Source organism: Oncorhynchus keta, chromosome 15, assembly GCF_023373465.1.
Source record: "Oncorhynchus keta strain PuntledgeMale-10-30-2019 chromosome 15, Oket_V2, whole genome shotgun sequence".
NCBI classification, from domain to species: Eukaryota; Metazoa; Chordata; class Actinopteri; order Salmoniformes; family Salmonidae; genus Oncorhynchus; species Oncorhynchus keta.
In genome coordinates, this window is record NC_068435.1 from 3,644,114 (window position 1) to 3,659,589 (window position 15,476).

The window sequence follows — 15,476 nt, forward strand, 5'->3', positions numbered from 1 at the left end:
AACTAGGCAAGTCAGTTAAGAACAAATTCTTATTTACAATGACTGCCTGGGAACAGTGGGTTAACTGCCTGTTCAGGGGCAGAACGACAGATTTATTTGTACCTTGTCAGCTCGGGGGTTTGAACTTGCAACCTTCCGGTTACTAGTCCAACGCTCTAACCACTAGGTTACCCTGCCGCCCCCATACTGCCGTATAGCCAAGTAGTATAGTATGTAGTAGCTGTAGTATTGCCAAGTTGTGTGTTACAGAAGACTCCCTGTAAATGTGTGGTTTATCTGCTTGGCTACGGCCTCCCTAACAGATGGGAACCCATTGATTTGACCCTTGGAACGTTTGACAACAGACTGTATGAGAGCTTTAACACCGTCAGTGACTCAAACACTTTTATTTCTGCCATGTGAACGACGGGAGAAATGACCAAGTCAGTCACACAGACCAGGATTTCTCCACTATTCTTGGATTTTCCTCAATGTACCTCGTAAAAATGGGACCTAATTTCATCTAAAACAGGAACTGATTTGTGGAAGGGTGACCACAACTAGCGGCCCCCTGACCACAACTAGCGGCCCCCTGACCACAACTAGCGGCCCCCTGACCACAACTAGCGGCCCCCTGACCACAACTAGCGGCCCCCTGACCACAACTAGCGGCCCCCTGACCACAACTAGCGGCCCCCTGACCCCAACTAGCGGCCCCCTGACCCCAACTAGCGGCCCCTGACCCCAACTAGCGGCCCCTGACCCCAACTAGCGGCCCCTGACCACAACTAGCGGCCCCAACTAGCGGCCCCAACTAGCGGCCCCAACTAGCGGCCCCAACTAGCGGCCCCCTGACCACAACTAGCGGCCCCTGACCACAACTAGCGGCCCCCTGACCCCAACTAGCGGCCCCCTGACCCCAACTAGCGGCCCCCTGACCCCAACTAGCGGCCCCCTGACCCCAACTAGCGGCCCCCTGACCCCAACTAGCGGCCCCCTGACCACAACTAGCGGCCCCCTGACCACAACTAGCGGCCCCTGACCACAACTAGCGGCCCCCTGACCACAACTAGCGGCCCCTGACCCCAACTAGCGGCCCCAACTAGCCCCCAACTAGCGGCCCCAACTAGCGGCCCCAACTAGCGGCCCCAACTAGCGGCCCCAACTAGCGGCCCCAACTAGCGGCCCCAACTAGCGGCCCCAACTAGCGGCCCCAACTAGCGGCCCCAACTAGCGGCCCCTGACCACAACTAGCGGCCCCCTGACCCCAACTAGCGGCCCCCTGACCCCAACTAGCGGCCCCCTGACCCCAACTAGCGGCCCCCTGACCCCAACTAGCGGCCCCTGACCCCAACTAGCGGCCCCCTGACCCCAACTAGCGGCCCCCTGACCCCAACTAGCGGCCCCCTGACCACAACTAGCGGCCCCCAGACCACAACTCTTCAGACACCGGTTTCCCCAAAGCAACTTAAGGCTAGTTCATTAATCGTTAAACTTTTGTAGTGAGCATCGTTAAATCTCCCCGGCCGTTTCCCAATCCTATAGTTGTTAACGTGTCACTTGAAAACGCTCGTCATCGAACTCCCCTCTAATCTAACTCTACCAGACTGAACAGACTATTGCCAGACTATACAGTCTTTATATTCCCTGCAGCTGATGAAGGCGATGAACAAGTCCAATGAACACGTCCTGGCCATGGGGGCGTGTTTTAACGAACTGGCCGACTCCCACCTGGTGTGTATTCAGAACGACGACGGAAACTACCAGACACAGGCCATCAGTATCCACCACCAACCACGCAAAGGTACGTACACACACACACACACACACACACACGCCATGGGGAGTCAAGTCATAGTTTATCAACTGGACTAACAAAACCATGGATGAAATCAATATCAATATTTAATGTTTTTTCTTCCAGTGACTGGCGCCTGCTTCTTTGTGTTCAGTGGTTCTCTGAAGGCATCTTCTGGATACCTGGCCAAGACCAGCATTGTGGAGGGTACAACATCCTTACAACATCTCCAAATTAGAGACTGCATTTTCAATATCCCGTCATGGGGAAATAAGGACCTTTTTATTGACTAATGTCAGAGCACACACACGGTGTGTTAGATTAGTTTTTTTTTTTTTTTCAAACTCTGGACGGGCAGGGCCCTGAAAATAGATTTACATTTATTAAGGTGAGGCACATTTGTGTCAAAAAGGGACCCGTCAAATAACACAATTCTATTATAGAACGTTGTGTGTTCTGAATGTGCACCTGCAAACCAAGCACCACCACTACTATCAGTAGTTAAAGCTGTAGGAACGCAAGTAGCCAAACGAGCCGGGCCACGAACCCTGTGTTTACAATACCGCGTTGGTGAAAATACACCAAATGATTAGGGTGAGGCACACGGGCTACTAACAGCTTACTACACAACAAACACTTATGTATACTGGAGCTAAGGAAGTAATGCCGGAGCTAAGGAAGTAATGCCGTAGCTAAGGAAGTAATGCCGTAGCTAAGGAAGTAATGCTATCTCCCTGGAATATCATTTATGCAGCAGCATACAAGACATTTTTGGACTCATTGTGTTAAGGTGGTGCAGCGGTCCTTTGTTGGCAAATTTTGTCTTCCAAACTTTGATCCAAGTCTGCCATTCGCTGGATTTATGGCGGGAACTTGGAACCAAAACACACAGCCAGTCCACTGAATAGCAGGCTAACGTTAGCGGTTTCTTAGCAACGCTCGCAGTGAGCCACTGATTCCATTCCAAACGACTCGTTGTTGAATTTGCGTCATCTTTATGTACGATGGCCGATGAGCACCGATACCTTTTTATCTATAAATTCTCTTCTTGTGAGAAGGATGAAAAAGGATTTGCCAGTAGATTGTCGACAACTGATTATGACTGCTAGCTAAGAAAGTGAAAGTTGAAAGTCAGTCCAATCAAAGCTACTGTAGATATGTGATGTCATTCTATCTGTGGCCAATGACCTTGAGCCTTCTTGGATGGGCACTTCTAATAGAACTCTATGGGAGAAGCCAAGGGGAAAACCATTCGAGCTCTGACCTTAGAATTGGGGATGACGTAATGTCCCATGAGTTACATAAAGCAGAGCCAATCAGAAGAATGGGAGAAACTCCCCAAATACATGTGTACCAAGCTTGTAGCGTCATACCCAAGAAGACTTCATGGAGGCTATAATCGCTGCCAAATCTGCTTCAACAAAGTACTGAGTAAAGGGTCTGAATACTTACGTAAATGTGATATTTCAGTGTTTAATTTGGTATAAATTAGCAAAAATGTAATGACAAAAATGCTTTGTCATTATGGGGTATTGTGATGTCATTATGGGGTATTGTGATGTCATTATGGGGTATTGTGAGGTCATTATGGGGTATTGTGAGGTCATTATGGGGTATTGTGAGGTCATTATGGGGTATTGTGAGGTCATTATGGGGTATTGTGAGGTCATTATGGGGTATTGTGAGGTCATTATGGGGTATTGTGAGGTCATTATGGGGTATTGTGAGGTCATTATGGGGTATTGTGAGGTCATTATGGGGTATTGTGAGGTCATTATGGGGTATTGTGAGGTCATTATGGGGTATTGTGATGTCATTATGGGGTATTGTGAGGTCATTATGGGGTATTGTGAGGTCATTATGGGGTATTGTGAGGTCATTATGGGGTATAGTGTGTGTAGATTGAGGGGGAAAAAACAATTAAATCCATGTTAGAATAAAGCTGTAACATAACAACATGTAGGAAAAGGTCTGAATACTTTCCATTATTGTGTCTGTTGTTCACCTGTAGATGGTGTGATGGTGCAGATCACAGCAGAGACCATGGATGCTCTACGGCAAGCCCTCAGGGACATGAAGGACTTCAGTATCACCTGTGGCTGGGCAGACCAGGAGTACAGCCAGGAACACGTTCACATACAGTGGATAGATGACGATCACAACTTTTTCAATAAAGGGTGAGGAAGGGGACTGGGGAATCTCTATAGTCTAGTTTCTCTAATGTGATGTCGTAGTGTTCCCTACCTTAATATCCAACTAAAGATGTTTAGAAGACTTTTTTTTAAAGTAAGTGTCTTATCTAAAACTCCCCCCCCCCCCAGGGTAATTAGTCCTATTGATGGGAAGTCTATGGAGTTCATCACCAGTGTGAAAATCTTCCAGGGTTCAGAGTTCAAGGCTAATGGGAAGGTCATCCGCTGGACAGAGGTATGCGATGTCACCCTCCTAAGCAACAACTAGGTTCAGTAAACACAAAGCCAGACAAACATTTTGAAACAGGGAGGCACTGCCTGATCTTGTTTTACTACGGTGTGAATACGACCTCAAGTTTCCGCTCAAGACAATCTGCAGCGTGTAATAAAACGATGTGAATAATAAACAATATTTACTCCTTTTTTAGGTGTTTTTCCTACAGAGTGAGGACCAGCCCAACGGTCTGAGTGACCCTGCTGACCACAGTCGCCTGACGGAGAACGTGGCGAGGGCATTCTGCGTGGCGCTCTGCCCACACCTCAAACTGCTGAAGGAGGAAGGCATGGCTAAGCTGGGCCTACGGGTCACCCTCGAGTCTGACCAGGTACGGACTCGGTTCATCACTTCCTGGCCACACCAGAAATGAATCAAAATCGCAAATCAGAAATGCGCAGGGGCAGACATCGACCAGAAATTGGCGCTGGAATTTCAAACACACTAGCCTGTTTTTTTTTCTTCCCTAAAGACCACCCCCACCACGGGAAATAACATGCCCCCCTCCTCAAGGCACCCACACCACCCCCACCACGGGAAATAACATGCCCCCCTCCTCAAGGCACCCACACCACCCCCACCACGGGAAATAACATGCCCCCCTCCTCAAGGCACCCACACCTCCCCCACCGCGGGAAATAACAGCCCCCTCCAAGGCCCCCTCAAGGCCCACCCCCTCCTCAAGGCCCCCTCCAAGGCACGCCCCCCTCCTCAAGGCCCCCTCCCCAAGGCACCCCCTCCTCAAGGCCCCCCACCGTGGGAAATAACAGGCCCTACTCCCACCGGTACCTGGTTAGATAAAGGATAACAACGTCCCTTCCCTGTTCTCTTTTCTCCCAGGTGGGTTACCTAGCAGGAAGTAATGGCCAGCCTCTCCTCTCCCATTACCTGAGGGACCTGGACAGTACTCTGATCCCTGTCATCCACAGAGGGGCGTGTCAACTCAGCGAGGGACCTGTCGTCATGGAGCTGGTCTTCTACATCCTGGAAATCCTCTCCTAGGAGACGGATGCACCGCTTAGCAACGGACCAACACCCCAGATGCCGATCTCCTAGTTCTCTCTCTCTCTCTCTCGTTCTCATCCTCTATTTTTCCCTCCCATCTTGCCTCTCCTGTTTTTCAGAGAGAGGCTGTGAGGGGCAGCAAGCTGATGTTGCTATCCCTTCAACAGACAGACAGCTGTGGGGATGGTTACCTGCTAGCTGATGTTGCTATCCCTTCAACAGACAGCTGTGGGGATGGTTACCAGCTAGCTGATGTTGCTATCCCTTCAACAGACAGCTGTGGGGATGGTTACCAGCTAGCTGATGTTGCTATCCCTTCAACAGACAGCTGTGGGGATGGTTACCAGCTAGCTGATGTTGCTATCCCTTCAACAGACAGCTGAGGGGATGGTTACCAGCTAGCTGATGTTGCTATCCCTTCAACAGACAGCTGTGGGGATGGTTACCAGCTAGCTGATGTTGCTATCCCTTCAACAGACAGCTGAGGGGATGGTTACCAGCTAGCTGATGTTGCCATCCCTTCAACAGACAGCTGTGGGGATGGTTACCAGCTAGCTGATGTTGCCATCCCTTCAACAGACAGCTGAGGGGATGGTTACCAGCTAGCTGATGTTGCTATCCCTTCAACAGACAGCTGAGGGGATGGTTACCAGCTAGCTGATGTTGCCATCCCTTCAACAGACAGCTGTGGGGATGGTTACCAGCTAGCTGATGTTGCTATCCCTTAAACAGACAGCTGTGGGGATGGTTACCAGCTAGCTGATGTTGCTATCCCTTCAACAGACAGCTGTGGGGATGGTTACCAGCTAGCTGATGTTGCCATCCCTTCAACAGACAGCTGAGGGGATGGTTACCAGCTAGCTGATGTTGCTATCCCTTCAACAGACAGACAGCTGTGGGGATGGTTACCAGCTAGCTGATGTTGCCATCCCTTCAACAGACAGCTGTGGGGATGGTTACCAGCTAGCTGATGTTGCTATCCCTTCAACAGACAGCTGTGGGGATGGTTACCAGCTAGCTGATGTTGCTATCCCTTCAACAGACAGCTGTGGGGATGGTTACCAGCTAGCTGATGTTGCTATCCCTTCAACAGACAGCTGTGGGGATGGTTGCCAGCTAGCTGATGTTGCTATCCCTTCAACAGACAGCTGTGGGGATGGTTACCAGCTAGCTGATGTTGCTATCCCTTCAACAGACAGCTGTGGGGATGGTTACCAGCTAGCTGATGTTGCTATCCCTTCAACAGACAGCTGTGGGGATGGTTACCAGCTAGCTGATGTTGCCATCCCTTCAACAGACAGCTGAGGGGATGGTTACCAGCTAGCTGATGTTGCTATCCCTTCAACAGACAGACAGCTGTGGGGATGGTTACCAGCTAGCTGATGTTGCCATCCCTTCAACAGACAGCTGTGGGGATGGTTACCAGCTAGCTGATGTTGCTATCCCTTCAACAGACAGCTGTGGGGATGGTTACCAGCTAGCTGATGTTGCCATCCCTTCAACAGACAGCTGAGGGGATGGTTACCAGCTAGCTGATGTTGCCATCCCTTCAACAGACAGCTGAGGGGATGGTTACCAGCTAGCTGATGTTGCTATCCCTTCAACAGACAGACAGCTGTGGGGATGGTTACCAGCTAGCTGATGTTGCCATCCCTTCAACAGACAGCTGTGGGGATGGTTACCAGCTAGCTGATGTTGCTATCCCTTCAACAGACAGCTGTGGGGATGGTTACCAGCTAGCTGATGTTGCCATCCCTTCAACAGACAGCTGAGGGGATGGTTACCAGCTAGCTGATGTTGCCATCCCTTCAACAGACAGCTGAGGGGATGGTTACCAGCTAGCTGATGTTGCTATCCCTTCAACAGACAGCTGAGGGGATGGTTACCAGCTAGCTGATGTTGCTATCCCTTCAACAGACAGCTGTGGGGATGGTTACCAGCTAGCTGATGTTGCCATCCCTTCAACAGACAGCTGAGGGGATGGTTACCAGCTAGCTGATGTTGCTATCCCTTCAACAGACAGCTGTGGGGATGGTTACCAGCTAGCTGATGTTGCCATCCCTTCAACAGACAGCTGAGGGGATGGTTACCAGCTAGCTGATGTTGCTATCCCTTCAACAGACAGCTGAGGGGATGGTTACCAGCTAGCTGATGTTGCCATCCCTTCAACAGACAGCTGTGGGGATGGTTACCAGCTAGCTGATGTTGCTATCCCTTAAACAGACAGCTGTGGGGATGGTTACCAGCTAGCTGATGTTGCTATCCCTTCAACAGACAGCTGTGGGGATGGTTACCAGCTAGCTGATGTTGCTATCCCTTCAACAGACAGCTGAGGGGATGGTTGCCAGCTAGTTGATGTTGCTATCCCTTCAACAGACAGACAGCTGTGGGGATGGTTACCAGCTAGCTGATGTTGCCATCCCTTAAACAGACAGCTGTGGGGATGGTTACCAGCTAGCTGATGTTGCTATCCCTTCAACAGACAGCTGTGGGGATGGTTACCAGCTAGCTGATGTTGCTATCCCTTCAACAGACAGCTGTGGGGATGGTTACCAGCTAGCTGATGTTGCTATCCCTTCAACAGACAGCTGTGGGGATGGTTACCAGCTAGCTGATGTTGCTATCCCTTCAACAGACAGCTGTGGGGATGGTTACCAGCTAGCTGATGTTGCTATCCCTTCAACAGACAGCTGTGGGGATGGTTACCAGCTAGCTGATGTTGCTATCCCTTCAACAGACAGCTGTGGGGATGGTTGCCAGCTAGCTGATGTTGCTATCCCTTCAACAGACAGCTGAGGGGATGGTTGCCAGCTAGTTGATGTTGCTATCCCTTCAACAGACAGACAGCTGTGGGGATGGTTACCAGCTAGCTGATGTTGCCATCCCTTAAACAGACAGCTGTGGGGATGGTTACCAGCTAGCTGATGTTGCTATCCCTTCAACAGACAGCTGTGGGGATGGTTACCAGCTAGCTGATGTTGCCATCCCTTCAACAGACAGCTGAGGGGATGGTTACCAGCTAGCTGATGTTGCCATCCCTTCAACAGACAGCTGAGGGGATGGTTACCAGCTAGCTGATGTTGCTATCCCTTCAACAGACAGACAGCTGTGGGGATGGTTACCAGCTAGCTGATGTTGCTATCCCTTCAACAGACAGCTGAGGGGATGGTTACCAGCTAGCTGATGTTGCTATCCCTTCAACAGACAGCTGTGGGGATGGTTACCAGCTAGCTGATGTTGCTATCCCTTCAACAGACAGCTGAGGGGATGGTTACCAGCTAGCTGATGTTGCCATCCCTTCAACAGACAGCTGAGGGGATGGTTACCAGCTAGCTGATGTTGCTATCCCTTCAACAGACAGCTGTGGGGATGGTTACCAGCTAGCTGATGTTGCTATCCCTTCAACAGACAGCTGTGGGGATGGTTACCAGCTAGCTGATGTTGCTATCCCTTCAACAGACAGCTGTGGGGATGGTTACCAGCTAGCTGATGTTGCTATCCCTTCAACAGACAGCTGTGGGGATGGTTACCTGCTAGCTGATGTTGCTATCCCTTCAACAGACAGACAGCTGTGGGGATGGTTACCAGCTAGCTGATGTTGCCATCCCTTCAACAGACAGCTGTGGGGATGGTTACCAGCTAGCTGATGTTGCTATCCCTTCAACAGACAGCTGTGGGGATGGTTACCAGCTAGCTGATGTTGCCATCCCTTCAACAGACAGCTGAGGGGATGGTTACCAGCTAGCTGATGTTGCTATCCCTTCAACAGACAGCTGAGGGGATGGTTACCAGCTAGCTGATGTTGCTATCCCTTCAACAGACAGCTGAGGGGATGGTTACCAGCTAGCTGATGTTGCTATCCCTTCAACAGACAGACAGCTGTGGGGATGGTTACCAGCTAGCTGATGTTGCTATCCCTTCAACAGACAGCTGAGGGGATGGTTACCAGCTAGCTGATGTTGCTATCCCTTCAACAGACAGCTGTGGGGATGGTTACCAGCTAGCTGATGTTGCTATCCCTTCAACAGACAGACAGCTGTGGGGATGGTTACCAGCTAGCTGATGTTGCTATCCCTTCAACAGACAGCTGTGGGGATGGTTACCAGCTAGCTGATGTTGCTATCCCTTCAACAGACAGCTGTGGGGATGGTTACCAGCTAGCTGATGTTGCTATCCCTTCAACAGACAGCTGTGGGGATGGTTACCAGCTAGCTGATGTTGCTATCCCTTCAACAGACAGCTGTGGGGATGGTTACCAGCTAGCTGATGTTGCTATCCCTTAAACAGACAGCTGAGGGGATGGTTGCCAGCTAGCTGATGTTGCTATCCCTTCAACAGACAGCTGTGGGGATGGTTACCAGCTAGCTGATGTTGCTATCCCTTCAACAGACAGCTGTGGGGATGGTTACCAGCTAGCTGATGTTGCTATCCCTTCAACAGACAGCTGTGGGGATGGTTACCAGCTAGCTGATGTTGCTATCCCTTCAACAGACAGCTGTGGGGATGGTTACCTGCTAGCTGATGTTGCTATCCCTTCAACAGACAGCTGTGGGGATGGTTACCAGCTAGCTGATGTTGCTATCCCTTCAACAGACAGCTGTGGGGATGGTTACCAGCTAGCTGATGTTGCTATCCCTTCAACAGACAGCTGTGGGGATGGTTACCTGCTAGCTGATGTTGCTATCCCTTCAACAGACAGCTGTGGGGATGGTTACCAGCTAGCTGATGTTGCTATCCCTTCAACAGACAGCTGTGGGGATGGTTACCAGCTAGCTGATGTTGCTATCCCTTCAACAGACAGCTGTGGAGATGGTTACCAGCTAGCTGATGTTGCTATCCCTTCAACAGACAGCTGTGGGGATGGTTACCAGCTAGCTGATGTTGCTATCCCTTCAACAGACAGCTGTGGAGATGGTTACCAGCTAGCTGATGTTGCTATCCCTTCAACAGACAGACAGCTGTGGAGATGGTTACCAGCTAGCTGATGTTGCTATCCCTTCAACAGACAGACAGCTGTGGGGATGGTTACCAGCTAGCTGATGTTGCTATCCCTTCAACAGACAGCTGGGGGGATGGTTACCAGCTAGCTGATGTTGCTATCCCTTCAACAGACAGCTGTGGGGATGGTTACCAGCTAGCTGATGTTGCTATCCCTTCAACAGACAGCTGTGGGGATGGTTACCAGCTAGCTGATGTTGCTATCCCTTCAACAGACAGCTGTGGGGATGGTTACCAGCTAGCTGATGTTGCTATCCCTTCAACAGACAGCTGTGGGGATGGTTACCAGCTAGCTGATGTTGCTATCCCTTCAACAGACAGCTGTGGGGATGGTTACCAGCTAGCTGATGTTGCTATCCCTTCAACAGACAGCTGTGGGGATGGTTACCAGCTAGCTGATGTTGCTATCCCTTCAACAGACAGACAGCTGTGGGGATGGTTACCAGCTAGCTGATGTTGCTATCCCTTCAACAGACAGCTGTGGGGATGGTTACCTGCTAGCTGATGTTGCTATCCCTTCAACAGACAGCTGTGGGGATGGTTACCAGCTAGCTGATGTTGCTATCCCTTCAACAGACAGCTGTGGGGATGGTTACCTGCTAGCTGATGTTGCTATCCCTTCAACAGACAGCTGTGGGGATGGTTACCAGCTAGCTGATGTTGCTATCCCTTCAACAGACAGCTGTGGGGATGGTTACCAGCTAGCTGATGTTGCTATCCCTTCAACAGACAGACAGCTGTGGGGATGGTTACCAGCTAGCTGATGTTGCTATCCCTTCAACAGACAGCTGTGGGGATGGTTACCAGCTAGCTGATGTTGCTATCCCTTCAACAGACAGACAGCTGTGGGGATGGTTACCAGCTAGCTGATGTTGCTATCCCTTCAACAGACAGCTGTGGGGATGGTTACCAGCTAGCTGATGTTGCTATCCCTTCAACAGACAGACAGCTGTGGGGATGGTTACCAGCTAGCTGATGTTGCTATCCCTTCAACAGACAGCTGTGGGGATGGTTACCAGCTAGCTGATGTTGCTATCCCTTCAACAGACAGCTGTGGGGATGGTTACCAGCTAGCTGATGTTGCTATCCCTTCAACAGACAGCTGTGGGGATGGTTACCAGCTAGCTGATGTTGCTATCCCTTCAACAGACAGCTGTGGGGATGGTTACCAGCTAGCTGATGTTGCTATCCCTTAAACAGACAGCTGAGGGGATGGTTGCCAGCTAGCTGATGTTGCTATCCCTTCAACAGACAGCTGAGGGGATGGTTACCTGCTAGCTGATGTTGCTATCCCTTCAACAGACAGCTGTGGGGATGGTTACCAGCTAGCTGATGTTGCTATCCCTTCAACAGACAGCTGTGGGGATGGTTACCAGCTAGCTGATGTTGCTATCCCTTCAACAGACAGCTGTGGGGATGGTTACCTGCTAGCTGATGTTGCTATCCCTTCAACAGACAGCTGTGGGGATGGTTACCAGCTAGCTGATGTTGCTATCCCTTCAACAGACAGCTGAGGGGATGGTTACCAGCTAGCTGATGTTGCTATCCCTTCAACAGACAGCTGTGGGGATGGTTACCAGCTAGCTGATGTTGCTATCCCTTCAACAGACAGCTGTGGGGATGGTTACCAGCTAGCTGATGTTGCTATCCCTTCAACAGACAGCTGTGGGGATGGTTGCCAGCTAGCTGATGTTGCTATCCCTTCAACAGACAGCTGTGGGGATGGTTACCAGCTAGCTGATGTTGCTATCCCTTCAACAGACAGCTGTGGGGATGGTTACCAGCTAGCTGATGTTGCTATCCCTTCAACAGACAGCTGTGGGGATGGTTACCAGCTAGCTGATGTTGCTATCCCTTCAACAGACAGACAGCTGTGGGGATGGTTACCAGCTAGCTGATGTTGCTATCCCTTCAACAGACAGCTGTGGGGATGGTTACCTGCTAGCTGATGTTGCTATCCCTTCAACAGACAGCTGTGGAGATGGTTACCAGCTAGCTGATGTTGCTATCCCTTCAACAGACAGCTGTGGGGATGGTTACCTGCTAGCTGATGTTGCTATCCCTTCAACAGACAGCTGTGGGGATGGTTACCAGCTAGCTGATGTTGCTATCCCTTCAACAGACAGCTGAGGGGATGGTTACCAGCTAGCTGATGTTGCTATCCCTTCAACAGACAGCTGTGGGGATGGTTACCAGCTAGCTGATGTTGCTATCCCTTCAACAGACAGCTGTGGGGATGGTTACCAGCTAGCTGATGTTGCTATCCCTTCAACAGACAGACAGCTGTGGGGATGGTTACCAGCTAGCTGATGTTGCTATCCCTTCAACAGACAGCTGTGGGGATGGTTACCAGCTAGCTGATGTTGCTATCCCTTCAACAGACAGCTGTGGGGATGGTTACCAGCTAGCTGATGTTGCTATCCCTTCAACAGACAGCTGAGGGGATGGTTACCAGCTAGCTGATGTTGCTATCCCTTCAACAGACAGACAGCTGTGGGGATGGTTACCAGCTAGCTGATGTTGCTATCCCTTCAACAGACAGCTGAGGGGATGGTTACCAGCTAGCTGATGTTGCTATCCCTTCAACAGACAGCTGTGGGGATGGTTACCAGCTAGCTGATGTTGCTATCCCTTCAACAGACAGCTGTGGGGATGGTTACCAGCTAGCTGATGTTGCTATCCCTTCAACAGACAGCTGTGGGGATGGTTACCAGCTAGCTGATGTTGCTATCCCTTCAACAGACAGCTGAGGGGATGGTTACCAGCTAGCTGATGTTGCTATCCCTTCAACAGACAGACAGCTGTGGGGATGGTTACCAGCTAGCTGATGTTGCTATCCCTTCAACAGACAGCTGAGGGGATGGTTACCAGCTAGCTGATGTTGCTATCCCTTCAACAGACAGCTGTGGGGATGGTTACCAGCTAGCTGATGTTGCTATCCCTTCAACAGACAGCTGTGGGGATGGTTACCAGCTAGCTGATGTTGCTATCCCTTCAACAGACAGCTGTGGGGATGGTTACCAGCTAGCTGATGTTGCTATCCCTTCAACAGACAGCTGAGGGGATGGTTACCAGCTAGCTGATGTTGCTATCCCTTCAACAGACAGCTGAGGGGATGGTTACCAGCTAGCTGATGTTGCCATCCCTTCAACAGACAGCTGTGGGGATGGTTACCAGCTAGCTGATGTTGCTATCCCTTCAACAGACAGACAGCTGTGGGGATGGTTACCAGCTAGCTGATGTTGCTATCCCTTCAACAGACAGCTGAGGGGATGGTTACCAGCTAGCTGATGTTGCTATCCCTTCAACAGACAGCTGAGGGGATGGTTACCAGCTAGCTGATGTTGCTATCCCTTCAACAGACAGCTGTGGGGATGGTTACCAGCTAGCTGATGTTGCTATCCCTTCAACAGACAGACAGCTGTGGGGATGGTTACCAGCTAGCTGATGTTGCTATCCCTTCAACAGACAGCTGAGGGGATGGTTACCAGCTAGCTGATGTTGCTATCCCTTCAACAGACAGCTGTGGGGATGGTTACCAGCTAGCTGATGTTGCTATCCCTTCAACAGACAGCTGAGGGGATGGTTACCAGCTAGCTGATGTTGCTATCCCTTCAACAGACAGCTGTGGGGATGGTTACCAGCTAGCTGATGTTGCTATCCCTTCAACAGACAGCTGAGGGGATGGTTACCAGCTAGCTGATGTTGCTATCCCTTCAACAGACAGACAGCTGTGGGGATGGTTACCAGCTAGCTGATGTTGCTATCCCTTCAACAGACAGCTGAGGGGATGGTTACCAGCTAGCTGATGTTGCTATCCCTTCAACAGACAGCTGTGGGGATGGTTACCAGCTAGCTGATGTTGCTATCCCTTCAACAGACAGCTGTGGGGATGGTTACCAGCTAGCTGATGTTGCTATCCCTTCAACAGACAGCTGAGGGGATGGTTACCAGCTAGCTGATGTTGCTATCCCTTCAACAGACAGCTGAGGGGATGGTTACCAGCTAGCTGATGTTGCTATCCCTTCAACAGACAGCTGTGGGGATGGTTACCAGCTAGCTGATGTTGCTATCCCTTCAACAGACAGCTGAGGGGATGGTTACCAGCTAGCTGATGTTGCCATCCCTTCAACAGACAGCTGTGGGGATGGTTACCAGCTAGCTGATGTTGCTATCCCTTCAACAGACAGCTGTGGGGATGGTTACCAGCTAGCTGATGTTGCTATCCCTTCAACAGACAGCTGAGGGGATGGTTACCAGCTAGCTGATGTTGCTATCCCTTCAACAGACAGCTGTGGGGATGGTTACCAGCTAGCTGATGTTGCTATCCCTTCAACAGACAGCTGTGGGGATGGTTACCAGCTAGCTGATGTTGCTATCCCTTCAACAGACAGCTGAGGGGATGGTTACCAGCTAGCTGATGTTGCTATCCCTTCAACAGACAGACAGCTGTGGGGATGGTTACCAGCTAGCTGATGTTGCTATCCCTTCAACAGACAGCTGAGGGGATGGTTACCTGCTAGCTGATGTTGCTATCCCTTCAACAGACAGACAGCTGTGGGGATGGTTACCAGCTAGCTGATGTTGCCATCCCTTCAACAGACAGCTGTGGGGATGGTTACCAGCTAGCTGATGTTGCTATCCCTTCAACAGACAGACAGCTGTGGGGATGGTTACCAGCTAGCTGATGTTGCTATCCCTTCAACAGACAGCTGTGGGGATGGTTACCAGCTAGCTGATGTTGCTATCCCTTCAACAGACAGCTGAGGGGATGGTTACCAGCTAGCTGATGTTGCTATCCCTTCAACAGACAGCTGTGGGGATGGTTACCAGCTAGCTGATGTTGCTATCCCTTCAACAGACAGCTGTGGGGATGGTTACCAGCTAGCTGATGTTGCTATCCCTTCAACAGACAGACAGCTGTGGGGATGGTTACCAGCTAGCTGATGTTGCTATCCCTTCAACAGACAGCTAGGGCCTCTCCAGTCCACCTATGCATCATGTCCACCCTGATCACATGAAATTAAAAAAAAATTCCTCAAAACACAACTGTATATATTGGAGTGCCTTTGCTTTTTTCACGACCATTAGAAACAATGTCGTGTTTCTACATATGTGAATTTAGCTAGCCAAGTCGCCATGACAACGCCTACAAGTGTGATCGAGGATTTCTATTGGAGAAGCAGTTCCTGTCGATCTTCATACTGTACACTGTCTTTGCTGTGGGAGC

At 50.6% G+C, this 15,476-nt stretch overlaps 1 protein-coding gene and 1 long non-coding RNA gene across 32 annotated transcripts in view; one reads left to right on the top strand and one right to left on the bottom strand.

Moving 5' to 3' along the window:
• LOC118376095 (zinc finger FYVE domain-containing protein 9-like) overlaps positions 1-5,430 on the top strand; it is a 57,468-nt gene extending 52,038 nt beyond the window's left edge. For 4 of the 5 annotated variants that reach the window (XM_052462895.1, XM_052462892.1, XM_052462894.1 and 1 more), the window contains exons 14-19: positions 1,633-1,783; positions 1,904-1,984; positions 3,789-3,954; positions 4,099-4,204; positions 4,398-4,574; positions 5,084-5,430. In XM_052462895.1, the coding sequence (XP_052318855.1) occupies positions 1,633-1,783; positions 1,904-1,984; positions 3,789-3,954; positions 4,099-4,204; positions 4,398-4,574; positions 5,084-5,245 (843 nt within the window). In that variant the 3' untranslated portion in view covers positions 5,246-5,430. The remainder of the gene's footprint in view (positions 1-1,632; positions 1,784-1,903; positions 1,985-3,788; positions 3,955-4,098; positions 4,205-4,397; positions 4,575-5,083) is intronic. The other variant, XM_052462896.1, reaches the window with a different exon arrangement.
• Positions 5,295-15,218, bottom strand: LOC127907510 (uncharacterized). 27 transcript variants are annotated; one of them, XR_008064666.1, is made up of 8 exons: positions 14,818-15,218; positions 14,657-14,762; positions 12,028-12,184; positions 11,314-11,670; positions 10,792-10,842; positions 8,834-9,759; positions 8,524-8,778; positions 5,390-5,439 (listed from the first exon to the last, which is right to left on the bottom strand). It is a non-coding gene; the product is annotated as an uncharacterized LOC127907510 (long non-coding RNA). The 27 variants fall into 27 exon arrangements; XR_008064663.1 differs by having other exon boundaries at positions 10,278-10,842; XR_008064673.1 differs by lacking the exon at positions 8,834-9,759 and having other exon boundaries at positions 10,741-10,842; positions 11,518-11,670.
• Between the last annotated feature and the right edge of the window lie 258 nt (positions 15,219-15,476).